General features: G+C 39.5%; 8 protein-coding genes and 1 long non-coding RNA gene across 14 annotated transcripts; 6 read left to right on the forward strand and 3 right to left on the reverse strand.

Annotated features, from left to right (window-relative positions):
• Positions 1-78: 78 nt before the first annotated feature.
• LOC9326298 (mitochondrial substrate carrier family protein J) lies at positions 79-874 on the forward strand. The gene is given in 3 exon segments (XM_021012678.1): positions 79-232; positions 234-513; positions 516-874. Coding segments are annotated over 3 exon segments (750 nt in total). The 5' UTR covers positions 79-121.
• A 105-nt stretch (positions 875-979) lies between these two features.
• LOC9326299 (nuclear transcription factor Y subunit A-8) lies at positions 980-3,599 on the reverse strand. The gene is made up of 6 exons (XM_021012677.1): positions 3,175-3,599; positions 2,502-3,077; positions 2,222-2,328; positions 2,066-2,140; positions 1,704-1,862; positions 980-1,624 (listed from the first exon to the last, which is right to left on the reverse strand). The coding sequence occupies exons 2-6, from the start codon at positions 2,866-2,868 to the stop codon at positions 1,253-1,255; spliced, it is 1,080 nt and encodes a 359-aa protein (XP_020868336.1). The 5' UTR covers positions 2,869-3,077; positions 3,175-3,599; the 3' UTR covers positions 980-1,252.
• Positions 3,151-3,944, forward strand: LOC110224914. The gene is made up of 3 exons (XR_002329373.1): positions 3,151-3,234; positions 3,615-3,685; positions 3,775-3,944. It is a non-coding gene; the product is annotated as an uncharacterized LOC110224914 (long non-coding RNA).
• On the reverse strand, positions 3,757-7,265 carry LOC9329021 (TMV resistance protein N). The gene is given in 7 exon segments (XM_021012680.1): positions 3,757-3,910; positions 3,990-4,190; positions 4,192-4,871; positions 4,873-5,064; positions 5,197-5,499; positions 5,604-6,702; positions 6,800-7,265. Coding segments are annotated over 7 exon segments (3,093 nt in total). The 5' UTR covers positions 7,264-7,265.
• Positions 7,261-8,997, forward strand: LOC9329022 (disease resistance protein CHS1). The gene is given in 2 exon segments (XM_021012676.1): positions 7,261-8,256; positions 8,259-8,997. Coding segments are annotated over 2 exon segments (1,239 nt in total). The 5' UTR covers positions 7,261-7,547; the 3' UTR covers positions 8,789-8,997.
• Positions 8,998-9,597: 600 nt separating this feature from the next.
• LOC9326300 (toll/interleukin-1 receptor-like protein) lies at positions 9,598-12,335 on the forward strand. 3 transcript variants are annotated; one of them, XR_002329425.1, is made up of 3 exons: positions 9,850-10,361; positions 10,453-11,171; positions 11,355-12,335. XR_002329425.1 is itself a non-coding variant. In XM_021013358.1 (3 exons), exons 1-3 carry the CDS (start codon positions 9,886-9,888, stop codon positions 10,806-10,808), a joined length of 693 nt encoding a protein of 230 aa, XP_020869017.1. In that variant the 5' UTR covers positions 9,850-9,885; the 3' UTR covers positions 10,809-10,902. The 3 variants fall into 3 exon arrangements, 2 of the variants coding, with proteins under 2 accessions (XP_002890238.1, XP_020869017.1); XM_021013358.1 differs by lacking the exon at positions 11,355-12,335 and having other exon boundaries at positions 10,453-10,643; positions 10,783-10,902; XM_002890192.2 differs by lacking the exon at positions 11,355-12,335 and having other exon boundaries at positions 9,598-10,361; positions 10,453-11,342.
• A 93-nt stretch (positions 12,336-12,428) lies between these two features.
• Positions 12,429-13,837, forward strand: LOC9326301 (NDR1/HIN1-like protein 6). Its single transcript, XM_021013359.1, has one exon. The coding sequence runs from the start codon at positions 12,825-12,827 to the stop codon at positions 13,620-13,622; it is 798 nt and encodes a 265-aa protein (XP_020869018.1). The 5' UTR covers positions 12,429-12,824; the 3' UTR covers positions 13,623-13,837.
• Positions 13,838-15,081: 1,244 nt separating this feature from the next.
• Positions 15,082-17,990, forward strand: LOC9326302 (putative pentatricopeptide repeat-containing protein At1g17630). Of its 2 annotated transcripts, none has more exons than XM_021012008.1 (2): positions 15,082-17,418; positions 17,514-17,990. In XM_021012008.1, exon 1 carries the CDS (start codon positions 15,155-15,157, stop codon positions 17,348-17,350), a length of 2,196 nt encoding a protein of 731 aa, XP_020867667.1. In that variant the 5' UTR covers positions 15,082-15,154; the 3' UTR covers positions 17,351-17,418; positions 17,514-17,990. The 2 variants fall into 2 exon arrangements, with proteins under 2 accessions (XP_020867667.1, XP_020867666.1); XM_021012007.1 differs by having other exon boundaries at positions 17,541-17,990.
• Positions 17,754-19,917, reverse strand: LOC9326303 (heterogeneous nuclear ribonucleoprotein 1). Of its 3 annotated transcripts, none has more exons than XM_021012009.1 (6): positions 19,791-19,917; positions 19,438-19,625; positions 19,290-19,330; positions 18,798-19,070; positions 18,550-18,719; positions 17,754-18,463 (listed from the first exon to the last, which is right to left on the reverse strand). In XM_021012009.1, exons 2-6 carry the CDS (start codon positions 19,611-19,613, stop codon positions 18,035-18,037), a joined length of 1,089 nt encoding a protein of 362 aa, XP_020867668.1. In that variant the 5' UTR covers positions 19,614-19,625; positions 19,791-19,917; the 3' UTR covers positions 17,754-18,034. The 3 variants fall into 3 exon arrangements, with proteins under 3 accessions (XP_020867668.1, XP_020867669.1, XP_020867670.1); XM_021012010.1 differs by having other exon boundaries at positions 17,808-18,463; positions 19,769-19,917; XM_021012011.1 differs by having other exon boundaries at positions 17,808-18,463; positions 19,726-19,917.
• Between the last annotated feature and the right edge of the window lie 28 nt (positions 19,918-19,945).

The raw sequence follows: 19,945 nt of genomic DNA on the forward strand, positions 1-19,945 counted from the left end.
ATTATATTAGTAATGTTTCTGCGCATTTGGAAACATATTTGAGTTACTACTGTTCATTAGGCTGATTTTGTTATTTGATCACGTGACTCTTTATACTGCTAGAAGCCAGTAAAATTTGGTCATGAATGCATTAGAGGTCACTAAGAGTAACGTAGGCACTGCAGCGGTTAGCTTTGGGTTTACAAAGGCTAAGGCTGCTGCAATTGCTCATGCGGTTGAGGGTTTGACCACTTGCAATGGCCTCACAGCTACAGCGTGTTTGGACGCTTGTTGATGTGGTGAGCCAAAGGCTTATGGTTCAAGGAAGCAGAGGTTTGGTCAATGCATCGAGATGTAAATATATTAATGCGTTTGATGCATTTAGTAAGATCATTTCTGCTGATGGACCAAAGGGACTGTACAGAGGATTTGGGATATCTATTTTGACTTATGCCCAGTCTAATGCGCTCTGGTGGGCTTCCTACTCTGTTGCACAACGAATGGTTTAGAGTGGAGCTTGGTGTTATGTTTGCAAGCCAACAACGAGAATGGGAACAATAGGGTGATTAAACCGGACTCCAAAGTGATAATGGCTTTTCAAGGGGTTAGTGCCGCCATTGCTGGTAGTGTCTCCACTTTGATTACAATCAAGACTAGACTGCAGGTTCTAGATGGGGAAGATAGTAATAGTAGTAGTAACAATAGGAAGTGCAGTCCGACTATTCGACAGACAGTTAGAAGCTTGGTCAGGGAAGGTGGTTGGATGGCTTGTTACAGAGGATTGGGACCAAGATGCGCTTCTATGTCGATGTCTGCTACAACTACGATCACTACTTAGGAGTTCTTGAAGCGTCTTTCTGCAAAGAACCATGACATGTCTTACTCTAAATCATAGTGACAACTGACAACAAACATGTCAGTTGGTTTATAACCTTTAACTGGCCTTCTGACCGGAATAATATAGGCAACATTGTAATGCTGTGTATGAATCTGGTTTAGGTTTACTAACTATGAATAAGCAAAGAGCAGAGACTTAACAGTATTTACATTTACATTTACATTTAACACTCCAATCCAATCACTGACTTAACACACAATGATCCATGGTACAAACGACAGACGAGAAGTAAAGAGTTGAAGCTTGAAGGTTTTGGTCATTCAAATGATATCTTGACAAAGCGTGTGAAGTAAGAACTAGCGAAGTAGCGAGGTAGCAGCCAAGGATGACTTCCCTTTTTTTGTGGGAAAATACACATCACCAAATTCCACTGTCTCAGATATGGACAGAGAAATGATGAGTGTTCCCACCTCCATGCATGTCATTTGATTGACGATGAACATACATTGTTGGGTTTGTCTGAGATGGGTGATCTGATATCTGAAATTCAGTGTGTCCAAAGAGATCAACGCCGTCAGAAGCAGAGGTGATGTCAGAGCCAGAAGTGGTTGAACAACCACGGTCCTTGCTGGTCTGCAGCTGGTGAGCCACGAATCTTGACATGTTTCCCTTTGCCTGTTGCTGTTGGATTGGCATGTCTTGTTTTGGGTCTGTAGATTCTTGAAGTTTTTTGGTGTTTAGGAATCTTCCACCAGATCCTCTAGGTCGTTTAAGAGCGTGAACATGTCGAGATTCATGAAGATACGGCTGTATGATATTTGATGATGATTTCTGTTTAGCTATTAAACCAAAATGAGATACTGAAACGCTGTCCGAGATACTATACCTTACGGGCTCTTATTAATTTGTTTTGCGCCTCTAGCTTTGCACGTTGTTGCCTCCTCCTCATAATTGCATGGAATTGCTTTGCATTGACAAAGACAGGCTCATTTTCTATGAGGTGGAATGGTAGTGGAACTCGACTCACCATTTGGGGATTCCATATCTGCAGAAAGTTTTTAAGCAAACTGAAATCTCAAATGGAGAAATAAACTGCAAGACAAATCCACCATTTAAGAATGGCATTTCTTCCTATCGCTGTATGTAACTGCTTGAGAGCACAATGTCACATTGCAAGTTCAGCTTAAGCAAATAGAGGTTTAGCATAAAAGCCTCTTCATCGCATGTAATCAAGGAGGATGTACTTACTGTTGCCTGTTGTAGGTAAGCCGCAGGCATTACACCACCAAAATGTGGATCGGCATAGTGAAATGAGAAGTTAGCCTAAAACCAGAGTATAAGACAAGATGTCAGTCAACAATCACAAGTAGTGCTTATCGTCACTGGTGGTAGATTTACGGGTACCTTGGAAGGAGAAAAGTGAATATCAGCGATTCCTGCCGTGGAGGAGCCTGATTTAATATGATTTGCAAATTGCTTCCTTTGAGTTTCTTCAAATCCTTTAAAAATATCTGAATAAAAGAGAGAGAAAGATTATATATTCAGGACAAAAGGGATGGATTCTTTGGTAAATGGGAACAAAAGATAAACCAAAGAAGAATCTAAACATTATGCGTTTTAAACATATGGTGTTGTCTTTTCAACACATGTTCTCGACTAGAAGCCAAATATGTTTAAAACAGACCAGAATGTGCTGAAAATGAGATATGTCTGGAGGGGTCATCATCTCCACTAGTAGCAACATGGGTAGAAGATTGAGCAGTGGACAGAGTTGAAGATGAATCCTGGTCCTGGAAACTGAAATTATTTGTGTTTAAAAGACGTTCTGGTCTTGCATCTACCTTCAAACGCATCAGTGATTGAGTCACAGCAGAACCGCCGACATTCGATTCGGTTGAAAGTCCCCATGAGATGGAAGTGTTAAGGAAGGATGGAGTTGAATGTGCCGCAGAATCTTTCTTTTCCATGTGACTCAGAGGCAAACAATTAGCTCTCTCTGCTTCAAATTCAGGAAATTTATATAATAAATGGATAACACTTTCAAAAGACATATATTTATTCCTGGAACAGCAAAACCCTGGGGATAATCCAAAAGGGGAAAAACCCAGAAACAGAGCAAATTATCAAATGATAAGGAAACTAACCCTAATTCACAACTATTTTTGGGGAAACAAACAATTAGAAGAGCGCAACAGATTTGCCGGGAAAGTAAAGTTCCGACCAAACGAAAACCCGCGCCACCATTATTACTTTCTTCGTCCTAAAAGCCGGGTAGAATTTTCCAGAATATTTCGAATCAGCACATCACTTAATTAGACCAAAAAAAAAATATCGAAGGAGATAGAGAGAGACCTTACGGATTCAAGGAAGAGATGGAGAACCGTAACTCAGCATGCCTTTCTACATCATCAAAACAAGTTAAATCTTTTTTTCTCTTTTGCTTATTCTCTCAGATAGATTCCCCAACAGCGTGAGTGTGTGTGTGTGTATAAGTCTTGTGATGCTTCGTTTCCGTCTCTCACAATTTTCTCTCTCAAGTCTTTTACCTTTCCAACAAAATCACCAGCTCCATTATTATTCGCAGCACCACCACCGAAACCTTCATTTAGTTTCTCTAATGCTCTCAATTAACTTCAATTTATTAAATTAGTTTTCTAATCTTATTGTTGACTTTACACACTTATCTAGTTATCTGCTTATCCACTTTGTAAAGAAAAACTACCCAAAAAAGTTTCCCCAAATCTGCCTACTCTTTGTGTTATGGACAATATCTTGAAGCTTTCTTTTTTGAATACAGTGGCTCAGTTCCAAACTGTGATGTGAGCAGGCCAAGGGAGGCTTGAAATGTAGTAAGTCTGTTACTACCTGGTAAACTACAGGAGCTTGAGGATGCTGTTGGTGACCGGTGATTGAAACATTTCTGGTTTGAATCTTGAGTTTCACTTCAAAACACGCAGGACCAAAATCACAAGAACAGCCACCAGCGTGATGCCTAGAAGCATGAGCGCATGAGTGATCTTGGGAATGCGGATGATTTGGCGACTTCTTGTGGCTTCGTTTTTCAGTACATAATTCTGCATCTCGGTTTCTTGGCTGCACCTACAAAAGCAAGGAGATGATGAAAAGGGGACTACATCAATCATAGAAGAGACAGATCAAGATCCAAGTATACACCTCTTTGGTTGGTGTGTCCTTAAAATGTTCTACACAACCAGCTTCTAGGGAATCACAGCCGTGTGCATCCAGAAATTGGAGAGACGTGGGGATTCTTTCCACTGATTTGAGTTTCTTGCAGTTATTAAGGCAAAGTGTTACCAATGAGGTAAGATCTCTGATGCTTGGTGGCAATGTCTCAAAATCATGGCTGCTCATGACTAAGCTGATCTGACAATGATTCAACACTCTTGCAGTTTTCAAGGCAAAGCTCAAGTAAACAGTATCTTCCCTCATCTTGACTTGTGTCAGATAGTTTCGCCAATGATCTAAGGTTCCTACAGTTGGTAAGTGTCAGTGTCTGCACCTGAGTTAGCTTTGGCAACTCCTCGAGTTTGAAGCAGTTTCGAAGCCAGAGAGTTTTCAACCGGGAAAGGCTGTTCATAGCTTCTGGTAAGTTCTCAAAATCATTTCCGCTGAGGTCCAGCTTCTCTAGTAACTCCAAGTGACAAATCCCAGATGGGATTCTCCGGATGTTTAAGTTCACTAGTTTAAGCTCTTTCAGGTCGGGAAAATCTGGAAAGATGTCAAAGGAGAAAGATTCACCGTTTTCTTTGTGGCTGAACCTCATGATGCTGAGGGAATTGAATCTATTGCACTCTGAGATGACCCAAGGTGCTTGTTGCAGAATCATCGTCGATATAACAGGTATATGTTGCTCAGAATTGAAAGAGACGTATTCAGCATATCCTCTAAATTTTGAGCAAAACTCAAAACTAATGTCTCCACCAATCGATATGTTTATAAGTGCATCCATTTTCACTTTTGCGTCTGGGAACTCCAATCCAATATGTTGCTGCCTTGTCGATTTTCGTAAAAAAAAACGCAGGGCACTTCTACGCAGTACGCCCACCACGGTAGGATAGCTTAAGCTTCTTTAGGGTAGACCTTTTTCCAATACACTCTGGAATGCCATCCAGTCTCGTGCATTGTTCCAGAAGCAATTCCTCAAGACTCGTGATACTTGAAAGATCTGGAAGTTGCTTGAGATACTTAGATCCCGTCACATCTAGTCTCTTCAAACTCTTCAACATCTAAGAAAGACACAACAACACAGGGAAATCAGAAATGGTTGGAAATATGTTTCTTGCAAGGATTCCAGGTTTTCACATCATTGCTCTATCAAAAACACAAACACAAGCTGCAGAATCATAGGTAAGATTTACCGGTGTTCCACTCCTGAGAGTTTCTAAATCACTGTGACGCAGATTGAGTTCAACAAGAAAACATGGATCAGAGCCGGAAGGCAGGGCTCTCAATGGAAATGCATCCCAATGGAATAGCCGTAGGCTACGAGGCAGGAACTGTTGGTCTGGAATGAGTTGCAGCTTCGACTCTCTGTAATCTACATGCTTGTAAACCTTGAGAAACTTGAGATTATGCATACGGCCAACAACACTGGCCTCCATGGACAACACACAGGTCAACTCACACGTGTGTAGGCACATGCATTCAGTTTGTTCTCCTCCCTGATGATAGAAGACAAAAGAAACACAAAGCCAGAAACCCGTCAGGTCTCAGGGTGTAGGGAAATTTAAAAGAATAGGTCAAAGAATGATATATAGGTGCTTACGTCTCTGAAAGCCAAGGCATCAGGAATTTCCATAGGATCCCTGAGGAATTTTCGAGCCAAAGACATATTGTCGCGGATAATTTCTCTACCCATTTGTTCTACCAACTTGTGCATGATTACAGATCCATTAGTTGATATTTTGATGAAAGATTTCTCTGCTAAAACTCTTATCCACAGGCTACTCTGAGGTATGGGGCCATGAAGAAGGGAAGTGATACGCTGGAGAGTGTCTCCATTGAAGAGACAGACAACATGAAGGAATACATTCTGATGTGGTTTTGGTAAGCCCTCGTAGCTGATTTTCAAGATTTCCATTATATTCTCGTCAAGACTGCTTTCAAGTGCACTCAATGCTTCTTCCCACCCATCAGGAGTCGCGGTCCTTCCACGGAGAAATAAGGCATAAGCTTGAATGGCAGAAGGAAGCCCGTGAGCAAGCCGAGAAGCTCGGATTGAGAGTTGCTCAAAACTATCAGGAGGAAGTCCTCCTTCAAAAGCAATCTGTTTAAACATGTGGAGGGCATCCTTATCATCCAAGCACTTAACCTCATAAACGATTTCTACTCCACAGGTATTGAGCAAGCCCATATCTCGAGTAGTTATGATAATTCGGCTCCCAGGACCAAACCAGTTTTTATCTTTTGCCAAAGCATGCACCTGTGACACTTTATCCACACCGTCAAGCACAAGAAAAACCCTCTGATTCCCAAGTCTCTTCTTTATCTCTTGGCATCCAGCTTCCACGCTCCATAACCTAATATCATCACAGAGGATATTGCAGAGCATTTCTTTTTGCAAATGCTTTAGATCATGGCCAATATCTTTACTAACACTCTTAATGTTTTCTGTGAAACAATGAGCTGGAAATTTAGGTGAAAGCTGGTCATAGAGACACTTAGCAATGGAGGTTTTCCCAATTCCTCCCATTCCCCAGATTCCTACCATGAGAACCTCATTGGATTCCAGATCCAAGCGATGATTAAGACCTTCCATGTGAGCTTTCATCCCAACAATATTGCCAGAGTCTATTTTATGCAACAATGTCACACGTCTTGAAATATCTCTGGCAATTTCTCCAACCATTATAGCCTCATCAACGCTAAAAATATTAAAAAGGAACACGAATACAATTCAACTTTCCAATGCTAATTGCTAACAAATGAGATATTTGTGTAAACAAGAAAAAAAGAGCTTACCAGTGGCTTGAAACCACGCCTGAAAGATTGGCGATTAGGTTAAGAGCTTCTCTCCACCTGAGAACCTTATCCGCCATTTCAGGACCTTGATACTTTTCTAAAGCGAAACTTCCTAGCTGATGCCTCACCACGGAAGGATCTACTCCATAGAAGATGGGAAATACTTCAAGTCTTCCCTCTTTCATAAGCTCCATTATCAGTTGAAGTTCCAATAAGCACCACCTGGAAGTAGCGTAGTTCTCGGAGAGAACCACAACAGCGAAACTCGAACTCCCTAGTGCTCTGCGGAGTTCATCAGAAATGTGATCTCCTATCTCAAGCCTTTGGTCGTCTTTGAAAGTAACAATTCCTCTGCTATCAAGTGCTGCGTATAAATGACTAACGATTGTTTTTCGGGTGTCTTCTCCTCGGAAGCTGAGGAAGACGTCGTACTTCGATACACGAGGTGCAGAGGAGGACGCCATTGTTGAAAATCAAGGTCGTTCTCTGGAGTTTTATACATTAAGGACGACTTGTTGAACAACTTCATCTTCTTTTCTTTTCGGGGAAATTGCATAAGTAGGAAAATGTGCTCATTCAAATCTAGTGGTTGACGGACTTTACAGTGACAAGTCAACGCAACAATGGCCTGGTACTCCTTATCTTTATTTCCTTCAAATGGTATCATTTTACAATTCACACACAGAAAACAAAAGAAGAATATACTTTGTAATCTGTATTTAGTTTCTGCTAAAACAAAAAAAAGTGAATGTCTTCTTCTTATTCTTTTTTGTTGGCCGGAAGAGAGTTGGATGTGTTCTTGAGTTTCAGCGGTAAGATAGCTCTTGACGTTAATTTCGGCTATGATTTGTCTCGGAATGGCATCAAAGCTTTTAAATCAGAAAGCTGGAAGGAGAGTAGCTTCAAACCAATTGATCAACGAACACTTGAAGCTTTGACAGAGTCCAAAGTTGCAGTTGTCATGACGTCTGATGAAGAAGCTTCTTCAGTTGGGTTCCTTGAAGAGCTCATTGTAATTGTTGAGTTTCAAGAGAAACGTTCACTCACTGTCATACCAATCTTCCTCACAAAACACCCTTTGGATGTGGAACAAGTCTCTCAGATATTTCCGGAGAGGGCCATAATTTGGAGGACTGCAATTGCCAAACTGGACATCATAGCTGCACAGTACTCGTTTTCTCGGAATCTTGCGGTGATGCACGGAACACACCGGATCAAGCAAATTGCTGATGACATTAGGCTTATGTTTCTGTCCTCTGCATCAAGCGATTTCAAAGGCCTTGCAGGAATGGATCGTCACATGAAAGCATTTTATGCGTTGTTGGCTTTGGAATCTGACAAAGAGGTTCGTACCGTTGGCATTTGGGGTAGTGCAGGTGTGGGGAAGAAAACGCTTGCAAGGTACACTTATGCAGAGATCTCTGTTAAATTTCAGGCGCATGTTTTCCTCGAAAACGTGAACCGTCGGAAAACTTTGAAGGGGAACATCTTACAAATTTGGATCACGAGATGAATGAAATGGCCGAAGCAAAGAAAAAACACCGGAAAGTTCTTTTGATAGCTGATGGTGTGAATAACATTGAACAAGGGAAGTGGATCGCTGAGTACGCCAACTGGTTTGCTCCAGGAAGCAGAGTCATTCTAATCGCTCAAGAAAAAAGTTTGCTTGTGGAATCTGGAGTGAATCATGTGTATGAAGTTGGTTCTTTAAGATATGATGAAGCTCTCCAACTCTTCTCACGTTTTGCTTTCACGCAGTCATATCCTCCTCCTGATTTCGAACGCCTCTCGGTTCGTGCTGTCCAGCTTGCAGGGTTTCTTCCTGTGGCCATTAGACTGTTTGGTTCGTTTTTAAATGGTAGAGATAAAGAGGAATGGGAAGCTACACTGCTTAAACTCAATGCAAAGCAAGGTAAAGACATAACGGAAGTGTGGAAGATTATGGAGGCATTAGAAGATAAAGATATCGTGGAAGCATCAGAAACATAAACACCTACATACAAGTATGAGGAATCACCTGTATAGTTTACTATTCTTCCAACAAATGATAGCCAGAAAAATAAATTGATAATTTAAAAACATTGCCAATGTAAAATATATCATTTATTTTTCTGGTATAGACGTGGAGAAATTAAGAAATTAAGTAATAGCCGAGATATGTAGATCTTGAAAAAAATATTTTTATCAATAAAAATAAGTATACAAGCATTGGATTTGGCGTCTTCCTACTAAAACTCCTATTGTGTACCTTTCATAAACCAATCTTCACGATCGATGCATTTATCGTCTTAACTGAAATCGTTAGCATTCTTCGAGGTTAAAACTGTCTGCATAAGATAAATCCGTTATGACCTCATGATGAAACATTCAATCCTTGGCTAAGTCCTCATGATGAAAGTCACTTAGAAGTTTTTTAGGTCCTCCTCCACGTTACCAATGACAACTCATAATAAAGAATAAATAGTAATATCTTTACGTAGAACCAGGCCCGGCCCACGACCCATTTTTAAGAAACATGGGTATTGGGCCTCCAGATTTTTTAAATTTTTTAGTATCAAAATTAGGCCTCAAATATACTTGTTATTGCAAATAATAGGCCTCATTTTTAAGAAATTTTCAGATTTAGTCTCAACTTATAAATTTATCTACAGTTTTTCCGTTTGCTCAGCATCAAAACTATTCAACCATCACTGACCGTTTATTCCGTGCAGTAGTCTAGGATTGCACGTTTACTATATTAGAAAAGGTCTCAACGGTGAAATATATATATATATATATATATATAAAGATTTATACAAATAGAATTGGAGTTACATCATCTGATGACTGATCATCAAAGCATTAACACGTACGTAGATCGCCAATTCGAATATTGATGGAATAAGCGATATGTAGATGTTATTCTTTGTACCCTTTCAGTTTCATGACTTTTCAAAACCTTTTCTTGGTAAATTTTCAACATTTTCTTGGAAATTTTATATCTCTTCTTTTCGATAAATTGCGCTCTTCAAGCCATCTATCATCATCTTCCAAAGTTTGAAAGTAAAAAAAAAAAAAAAACCCATGTTTAATTTTGATTCAACCCAATGTATTCATCGTCTTCTTCTTCAACTACTCCACAAAAGTTCGATGTCTTTCTGAGTTTCAGAGGCAAGGACACTCGCAGGACCTTCATCAGCTTTCTTTACAAAGAACTCATTGGAATGAGTATTCGAACTTTCAAAGACGACGTCGAACTCAAGAGTGGCCGTCGGATTGCTTCTGATCTCCTCATGGCTATCGAAAATTCCAAAATCGCCGTTGTGATTGTCTCAAAGAATTATCCTGCGTCTCCCTGGTGTCTCCAAGAGCTAGAGATGATCATGGATGTCGAAAAGAAGGGTTCCCTCATCGTTATGCCTATCTTTTACAACGTCGAGCCTGCTCATGTGAGGCGACAAATCGAAAAGGTCGCTCAACAGTTTAGGAAACATGAAAATAGGGAAAATTATGAGACTGTGGTATCATGGAGACAAGCTCTGACCAATTTGGCCAGTATCTCCGGCCATTGTTCTCGTGATTGGTACTTTCATATCTTTGTTTTATTATCGTTATTATTAGAATCCTAGGTGATTTTTTGTTGAATCAATTCGTTTTATTTTCCTCTGTTTTAGTGAAGATGACTCCAAGCTACTCGACGAGATCACCAAGAGAATTACTGACATGTTGTTATTCTCTGCAACACCACCAAGTCATAGCATCAGTAACCAATTTGGATTTGATGCACACATGAAAGAGTTGTATCCATTGTTAGAATTGACTTCTAATGAAGGTGTGAGAGTGATTGGAATTTGGGCAAGAGGAGGTAATGGAAGATCAGCTCTAGCTAGATATGTTTATCAAAAGATCTTTAAGAAATTCCAAAGTCATTGTTTTCTCGAAAACGTCAAAGGGATTCCTCACGATTGTCAAATGTCCAATCTAAGAGACGAGTTTCTTATCAGGATTCAAGGAGGGTACTCGAAGATGAAGACCTCAGGGTTGATCAAAACAAGGCTCATGAGTCAGAAAGTACTACTTGTAGCTAACAATGTCGACAAACTCGAACAGTTGGATGCTCTTTCAGAAGATTTTAACTGTTTTGGTCCAGGTAGCCTAGTGATCATAACTACACAAGACAAACAACTTCTTCTTGCGTTTGGGATAAAAGTTGTGTATGAAGTTGAGTGCTTGAGATGCTTTGAAGTTCGTCAACTGTTTCGTCAAATCGGCTTTAGAGAGAGAGATCTTTATGTTGGTTCCGAGTTGTCTTCGCCTATATCAGGGACTGAATCTTCTTGAATCGTAACTCTGTTTCTGGTGCTGGAATAACCCTTAGAACCACTGTATAGAGGTAAGCTTATTATATCTAAGACTTAGGATGATTTAGCTTAGGATTAAGGATTGTTTGTTTAGTTACTGGTACAAAGAAGTATATCTCCAATAACAATATATGTACAAAGCCACGAAAAGCTATGTTTTTTTTTTTTTGGTCTTTGAGCTCATCTGTCCCTTATTTTGTCTCTGTTTGTCTCAGTGTCTCTGTAATTACCTCTTCAGAGAATCCAGCTATGTTAGTTCTTTGAAAGAGGACTAGTGGAGGATAATAACTTGCTGTCCAAGAATCGAGGGCTTGTATACTTCACTCTGTAGTTGCTCTGTTTTAGGAATTTCTTGATTCACAAGTAGTTTATTCAATTTAGAAAGTTATTTTCTGTGCCTTTCTTTATTTATGTTTTTGAAAATTTAAACGCTAATGTGTAGATATCGACAGAGAAGCCAGATCGAAGGGGATAAAATAGGGAGATTTCTTTCAAACAATCTATGTGCGTAATCAATTGTGTAAACTCTTTAGGCAATCTCTCTGGTTGCTTGCAGGAGAAGTTATAAAGGAATGAACCTGGGCCATTCTCTTTCTTACATTGGGGAAATCTTGTTGTCTATGTTAATTATTATGTAATAAAGAAGCCCAATTCAGACAGTTGAATATGTGCGGGTGTTACCCATCTTCCACGTTCCACCACCGGCCGGTTTTATGCGGCTTGTCGTTATATCATTTTTTCGTTGCTCACATTGTCTCGTTTTTATTTATTTATCTTCTAAAATTCAAAACACCACGGCCATGAAAGTTTTCTTACTTTTCTTTTTTTCTGGCATTTCATAATCGTAATATTAAAGGAAGAGATCAGTCACAACTCACACGCATATGCAATGTTATTCTATTTGCTCCATTCTAAACATATACGATGAGAAATGCTTTTTGTGCTGTAAATTATTAGTATATTTTCGTTGTCTAGTTTAAAGGAACTATTTACTTATCACGTATTTGCATTTATCTAAACAAATCCAAAATTTTATATATTCAAATAACACTCTTTTAACATTGCTTGATCCTATAAATTAGCTAGTTTAGGTCAAGATTTAAAATGGAAAGCGACTAAGCATCAGCTAGCTATTTTGTTTAATTGGAAAGGTATTATCATCTATCCTTGCTTCAATACAAAGTAAAATGTTTGGTGCAAGATTTCACGTTTGAGCTCACAAATATCAATTATGTTTTCTAACTTTTCTAAACAAAGCTTTAATTTTCTTTTAGCCAACTGGAAATATTTTATTAATAAATTGGTATATAAGAACAAGATTAAGATGAATTGATTAAACATAGTTATCACATTTTCTCCCAAAAAATGCTTAGCAAATAACAACTGGAGTCTCGTGACTTATATGCACCGTTTACTCTACACGCGCTGTTGTGATCGCGTCGTGTAAGCTCTAGTTCCGCGTTGAGCTGTCACTCTCTGTGTCGGTCCTCTTCGCTTCCTCTCTCCTTCTCCACTAATTTTCACTAATTAATAAAACTAATCAACCATTAAAGAGATGCTCAAATCTCCACTGTAATAAATCATAATCTCTTGTATAAAGAAGACACACATCTCCTAAATCTTACCCTTATTATTATTCTCTCTAATCAAGTCTTCTTCTTCTCTCTCAATCTCAATCTCCGATTATGACAGACGACAGAGTTTACCCTGCTTCAAAACCTCCCGCCATCGTCGGCGGCGGAGGTGGCGCAACCACAAATCCTACTTTTCCAGCGAACAAAGCTCAGCTCTACAACGCAAATCGTCCCGCTTACCGTCCACCAGCTGGTCGTCGCCGTAGTAGCCATAGCCGTGGATGTTGCTGCCGTTGCTGTTGCTGGACGATTTTCGTTATCATCCTCTTAATCCTCATCGCCGCCGCCGCATCAGCCGTCGTTTACCTAATCTACCGTCCTCAACGGCCGAGCTTCACCGTCTCTGAACTCAAAATTTCCACTCTCAATTTCACATCCGCCACTCACCTCACTACCGCCATTTCCCTCTCCGTCATCGCCAGAAACCCTAACAAAAACGTCGGGTTCAGCTACGACGCCACCGACATCACACTCTACAAAGTATCCACCGGAGGAGATGATGATGTAGTCATCGGTAAAGGAACGATCTCGTCGTTTGTTCACGGGAAGAAGAACACCACTACGCTTAGATCTACGATCGGAAGTCCTCCCGAAGATCCCGATGAGATATCGGCGGGTAAGCTTAAAGGAGATCTGAAGGCGAAGAAAGCAGTAGCGATTAAGATTGTTTTGAATTCCAAGGTGAAAGTGAAGATGGGATCTCTGAAAACTCCTAAGTCAGGAATTAGGGTTACTTGTGAAGGGATTAAAGTGGTGGCTCCGACGGGAAAGAAGGCGACGACGGCTACTACCTCCGCCGCTAAGTGTAAGGTTGATCCAAGATTTAAGATCTGGAAAATTACTTTCTAAATATAGAAAACATATAATGGAATCACATTCTTAGTTTTCTTCTTTCTTCTTTTAACTTTTTTTTTTTTTTTTTTTTTTTTTTTTATTAATCCATTTGTTTCAATTTTCGTTTCGTTTTAAATTTGATTTCATATACAGTTCTTTGATTCCTGTAAGACTTTATTTTTTTGGTTTTATGTAAATGAAGATATATTTGTGTTCGGTCTGGAATTTCATTGTTTGTGATTATTCAAGAAGAACAGTTTTAGTTAACAGATGATCTAGGGGGTGGCGAAAAAAAAGAGAGAGAATAAAACGCAACGCAACTGTTACTTAACTAATCACTAATAATAATCAGGGTAATAATTCAAGTGAGGTGACAACTACTAACTATTACAATTTACAAGTGCTTTGGTCAATTAATCTTTAAATAGACAAATTAGGGTGGCTACTTTTATTTCTTTGTTTTAGTATCGAATAATTAAGCTAACCATGTGGTCCATATGTGTATGAGAATATATACACATAACATACCCTAAGAAACTTATCAATTATTTATTACAGAACCATTTGATTTACATATAATTGGTGTGTGTTATTAGTCTCCGGGTGTGTTGGCAAGTGACAAAAAATCTTTGGGTCTTGTGATTAATTAATTAATTAAGTGTGGGTGCGAAGTTACGTCCCCTTAAGGTCTAGAAGGTGTCGGTGAAATGAATTCAACTTTAACGAGAAAAAGCAAAGCTACAATGATTCAAAATCAGGTGTTATGTAATTATCAACATATAATAAAAAGAGATTAGGTGTTATGGTTATGGTGTCAAGACGACTTCTAACATGTGGTGGAATTTGTTTGTTTTCCGACGAAATAATAAAACTCAAGTAGGAGAGATTTGGTTAGTTTAAATCAGTTAAGAATAATACTATTCTCATTAAAAAAAAAAAAAAACAAATCGAGTAGACTAATACAAAATTTATAATGTGTGTGTTATGGATCAACCACATATATTATTAAAAGAATAGCTTAGGTTTATTAAAGAAAATGAAATTCACTTAGTTATAGGATTTCTGAGAGATGATATGGAGAACGTGAAATGGTTTGCGGCGCCGCTGTGATCTACTAGTCTGGAGGTAGAAGCAACTTCTCTTTACTTGGGCCATGTCGTGTCTCGACAACCTAAGCGATGAAGAAATCAGCTTTGAGAATGATTCAAGGAGCTTGATCCAAAGGCAATGCCGTGACCGTGAGATTGGGTGGGACTTTGGGGCTTCATGATTGAAGTGAATGACAAAAGAAAAGGTAGACTCCAAGTCTAAAACCCTAATGTCAATGGGGTCGGTAAGTGATTGGAATCAAAATGATAATGTTACAGAACCAAAGAAAAAAACATGTGACCACCACTTGTTATTAGTCACAGACAAAATGCCTTGGGTACAAAAACTACAAATCCTCATGTTAAACGTATTTAATAGCGGTTACCCTATTTTAATTGTTTTTTGTAAGGCTTCAAAGTTGTTGTTTTTTCTTGTTTAATCTTTTCCACTTGTACTTGATGGTTCACGCATCTTTGAGGCGAATTCGTCTTCAACAAATCCCTTGGCATCGTCGTAATGGTTGGTTCCACACTTGTCAATGTCAATACACATGGACATCTTCTCCCAATATCGTTTCAGTTTCCTCGTACTACTCCCTTACGACTAACAATGATCAATCCCTCTTCCATAACTTGGATCATCTTCTTCGATTATGCTTGACGGCTCAGCAATGCAAGCAAGTTCACGCCCAAGTACTTGTATCCGATTACATCTACCGTTCTGGGTCATTAGCTGCGAATTTCGTATCGGTTTACTCTCGGTTAGGACTCCTCCTCGATGCCCGTAACGTGTTTGAAACTGTTTCGCTTGTTCTGTGGTCGGATTTGCGTCTGTGGAACTCGATTCTAAAAGCTAATGTGTCTCATGGGTTATACGAGAATGCGTTTGAGCTTTACAGAGGAATGCGTGAACGAGGTCTCACAGGGGACGGGTTTATTCTGCCCTTGATCCTTCGAGCTTGTAGGTACTTAGGTCGTTTTGGTTTGTGTAGGGCTTTTCATAGTCAAGTTATTCAGATTGGTTTGAAAGAGAATCTTCATGTGGCTAACGAGTTGCTTACGTTGTATCCAAAGGCGGCAAGGATAGGAGATGCTTACAATCTGTTTGTTGAAATGCCTGTGAGAAACCGTATGTCATGGAATGTCATGATTAAAGGGTTTTCTCAAGAGTTTGACTGTGAAAGTGCTGTTAAGATTTTTGAATGGATGCAACGTGAAGATTTTAAACCAGATGAAGTGACTTGGACTTCACTTTTATCTTGTCATTCGCAATGTGGGAAGTTTGAAGATGTTATAAAGTATTTTCATGTTATGAGGATGAGTGCAAGTGCAGTTAGTGGCGAAGCTCTTGCTGTTTTCTTCTCCGTGTGTGCTGAATTAGGAGCATTAAGTATCGCTGACAAAGTTCATGGGTTTGTTATAAAAGGTGGGTTTGAAGAGTGTTTGCCCTCCAGGAACGCATTGATACACGTGTACGGGAAGCAAGGGAAAGTTAAAGATGCAGAACAGTTGTTCCGGCAAATAAGAAACAAAGGTATAGAGAGCTGGAATTCTTTGATTACATCGTTTGTGGATGCTGGTAAACTCGACGAGGCTCTTTCATTGTTTACTGAGTTGGAGGAAATGGATGATGTTTGTAATGTCAAGGCTAACGTTGTTACCTGGACCTCTGTTATCAAGGGTTGTAACGTTCAAGGAAGAGGAGACTATTCACTTGAATATTTCCGACGAATGCAGTTTTCCAAAGTATTGTCTAATTCAGTGACGATTTGTTGTATACTATCAATATGTGCGGAGCTTCCAGCTTTGAATCTCGGAAGGGAGATCCATGGGCATGTAATACGGACCTCAATGAGCGATAACATTCTGGTTCAGAATGCATTGGTGAATATGTACACAAAATGTGGGTTACTCAGAGAGGGGAGTCTAGTATTTGAAGCAATTAGGGATAAGGATTTGATCTCATGGAACTCGATAATCAAAGGTTATGGTATGCATGGGTTTGGTGAGAAAGCTCTAAGTATGTTCGATCGAATGATAAAATCTGGGTGTCATCCTGATGGGATCGCTTTGGTAGCTGTTCTTTCAGCCTGTAGTCATGCAGGGCTGGTTGAAAAGGGACGCAAAATTTTCTATTCGATGAGCAAGAGATTTGGATTAGAGCCCCAACAAGAGCACTATGCATGTATTGTTGATCTCCTTGGTCGTGTAGGGTTTCTGAAAGAAGCGAGTGAGATTGTGAAGAACATGCCTATGGAGCCCAAGGTCTGTGTGTTGGGAGCTCTGTTAAATTCTTGCCGGATGCATAAAAACATGGACATTGCAGAGATTATAGCATCACAACTTAGGGTTCTAGAACCGGAGAGGACAGGCAGCTATATGTTGCTTTCTAACATCTACTCTGCTGGTGGAAGATGGGAAGAATCTGCAAAGGTTAGGGCTTTAGCCAAGAAAAAGGATTTGAAGAAAGTTTCTGGAAGCAGTTGGATTGAATTGAAGAAGAAAATCTACAAATTCTCGTCAGGATCAATAGTACAGAGTGAGTTTGCGAGCATCTACCCGGTTCTTGAGGATTTGGTTAGTCATATGGTGAAAGAAGGCCCTACACATGATGGGAACAATGACGAGGATGATCTAGACTCATGGACAGCGTAAGAGATGAGTATATCCCACAGACTGAGATGATGCACAACAAACAAAACCAAACTTATAGAACCTATCAGGTAAGCTTGCTCGTGACCATTCAAACTAGCATTGACCAATTACCAAATCAATCTTCAAATTAGAAGAGTGTTAGTCATGAAAAATCCGTAACCAGACTCTACTGCATAACTTGATGTTACAGGTTCTAATAATCCACGCGTCATCTTTGATGTTCAAGTTGATGGTAGTAGGAAAAGGAAAGCTCTTGCCTCTCCTGAGCTAGAGACCAACCCATGTCGAGCTGGTCTAGAACCAAGAGTTTTAGCATTGGAACGCTCAATCTGGCACTGATGACGACACACGACATAATTCTTTTAAGTCTTAACACCTTTGCCACAGTGTGGGTCACGATATCTTGTTGAGATTTTACTAGAATTGTTTAAGTTTAATAATATTCATACATACAAACTTTATGAAAGAATTTCAATAAAAATCATTATGTTTTGCCCTAAATAACACCTTTGTCGAAAAAAAACTTTTTTTCAAACAGGTCACTCTCACAACCGTTGAATGTGAAGAATTGGTGAAGCATCCCAAACTATTTCTTAACTTAACCGTTTCTTAAAACTATAAAGAAACAAAAAAAAAAAAACATCTTTTTACAAAAAGAAGAGTCTTTGCAAGAGCCGGACGTTCTTACTTTTGATAAGGATGGTATCGAGCTGGCCCAGAACCATTAGTCCCATTTCCTTTGCCACTACTTGAGCCGCTGTTTCCGTTTCCATGAACTTTTCCACCTCCATAAGCAGCAGCGGCAGCAACACCATAGCCACCACCCATATGGCTATAACCGCCAGCTCCATAGCCCATGTTGAACATTTGACCTCCATAGCCATAACCATAGCCATACCCACCACCGTAACCATAAAATCCAGCAGCGTTAAACATGGGATTCCCTGCGTAGGCTCCATAACCGCCATAACCACCATAACCCGAATACATATTGTAATCTTCATTAGCTTTCCCACCATAACAATCTTCCTGATCATACTTGCCACTAGCACCATAGGATCGAAAGCTGTTATCTCTCCCTGTTCTCTTTGGTTCGGCCCTTTTTATGTCCACCTATTGATCCATTATAAGTGCTTGAGATCACTATATTGAGTATTACTTTAGCTTAAATTCTAAAACAAAAGTAAAACAAGGTTTGCCTGTTTGTCACCGAGCTCGTGAACTTTTGCATCAGAGAAAAGTCTGTCAACAGAATCTTCAGTCTGAAAGGTTACAAAACCAAATCCCCTTGACCTTCCCGTGTGGTGGTCATACATGATCTGATGCTCAATTATGTCACCATATACACAGAAATAATTTTTCAGTTCATCTACAAATATAAGAAAACACATTATCAGAAATAGTAATAACCACAGACAAGAAGAGAAAACCTAGGAAAAACTTTTACCTTCTTCCAACAGTGGTGGAAGTCCACCAACAAAGATTTTCCTGGTCTTTGATACCGCTTTGATATCAGTATCCCTGTCCCCTCTAGGAACTGTCCTTTTCAGATCTACCTTCCGGTCATCTATTACATGCTCTTCCTCCAAAACTTTCTCTGCAACAGCTGAATCAGCAAAAGTGACAAACCCAAATCCCCTTGGATTTCCAGTTATTCTATCTGTCATGATTACAGAGTCGACAACTTCTCCAAACTTTCCAAAGTAATTCGCAAAAGTTTCTGAAAACAGTAAAGTGGAAGCAATGGAATCAACACAAATAAGAAAAAATAACCAAAAACAGAATCACAGTGACTTGACTCGTCTATTGCTCATTACAGTAGAAGACAAGGGATTTACCAAACTAGATACAAGATAAAAGACATATCATCTGTGATGCAGCTCAATTCAAGAAATAAATGGCATACATGACTAAGACGATGAAAATGAATCATTCATACCTTCAGTTGTTTCCCAAGAAACTCCACCTACGAATAGTTTCCTAACATAAACAAAAGACAAAAGGCACCACAAGAAACATGCCTCCATCAAATACCAAAACTAAAGCCAAACAGAGACAAAAAGTGTAAACCCTAAGAAACCACGAACCCAGGAGAAGACATGGATGAAGACGAATGACGATGCTCAATGGAATGCTTCATCTGAATCCCACCAGTATCAACGGCTGCACCACCGTTCCTCCGGTCATCAAAGGTCTCCACTTCATAATCCGACGGTTGTAATTGTTCAGAGTCATCATAACCACGATCTGAGTTATAATCCATGGATCACTGCAGCTGAATCAAAACCAAAACCTTTAATTTCTCCGTCTGCCGATGATGAAGCGAGTGAAAACCCAAACTTCAAAAATGAAACTTTTTTCTCCAATTCGATTACTTGATTCAAAGTTATGGCATCAAACATTCAAAACTTTCTTAACTTGCAATAGAAAGAACCCTAACCAAGATGGATGGCTGAAGTCGAAACGGCAACGAGCTCAGGCGAGTAAATTAACACTTAGGCACTGACAAATTTTTGAAACAAGATTCGGTATTATCAACTTATCATCAGAATATATGAAACGGCGCCGTATTCAACGATGGTCAAACAGTTCTTT

The sequence above is a fragment of the Arabidopsis lyrata genome (genome assembly GCF_000004255.2).
Source record: "Arabidopsis lyrata subsp. lyrata unplaced genomic scaffold ARALYscaffold_1, whole genome shotgun sequence".
Taxonomy (NCBI): Eukaryota; Viridiplantae; Streptophyta; class Magnoliopsida; order Brassicales; family Brassicaceae; genus Arabidopsis; species Arabidopsis lyrata.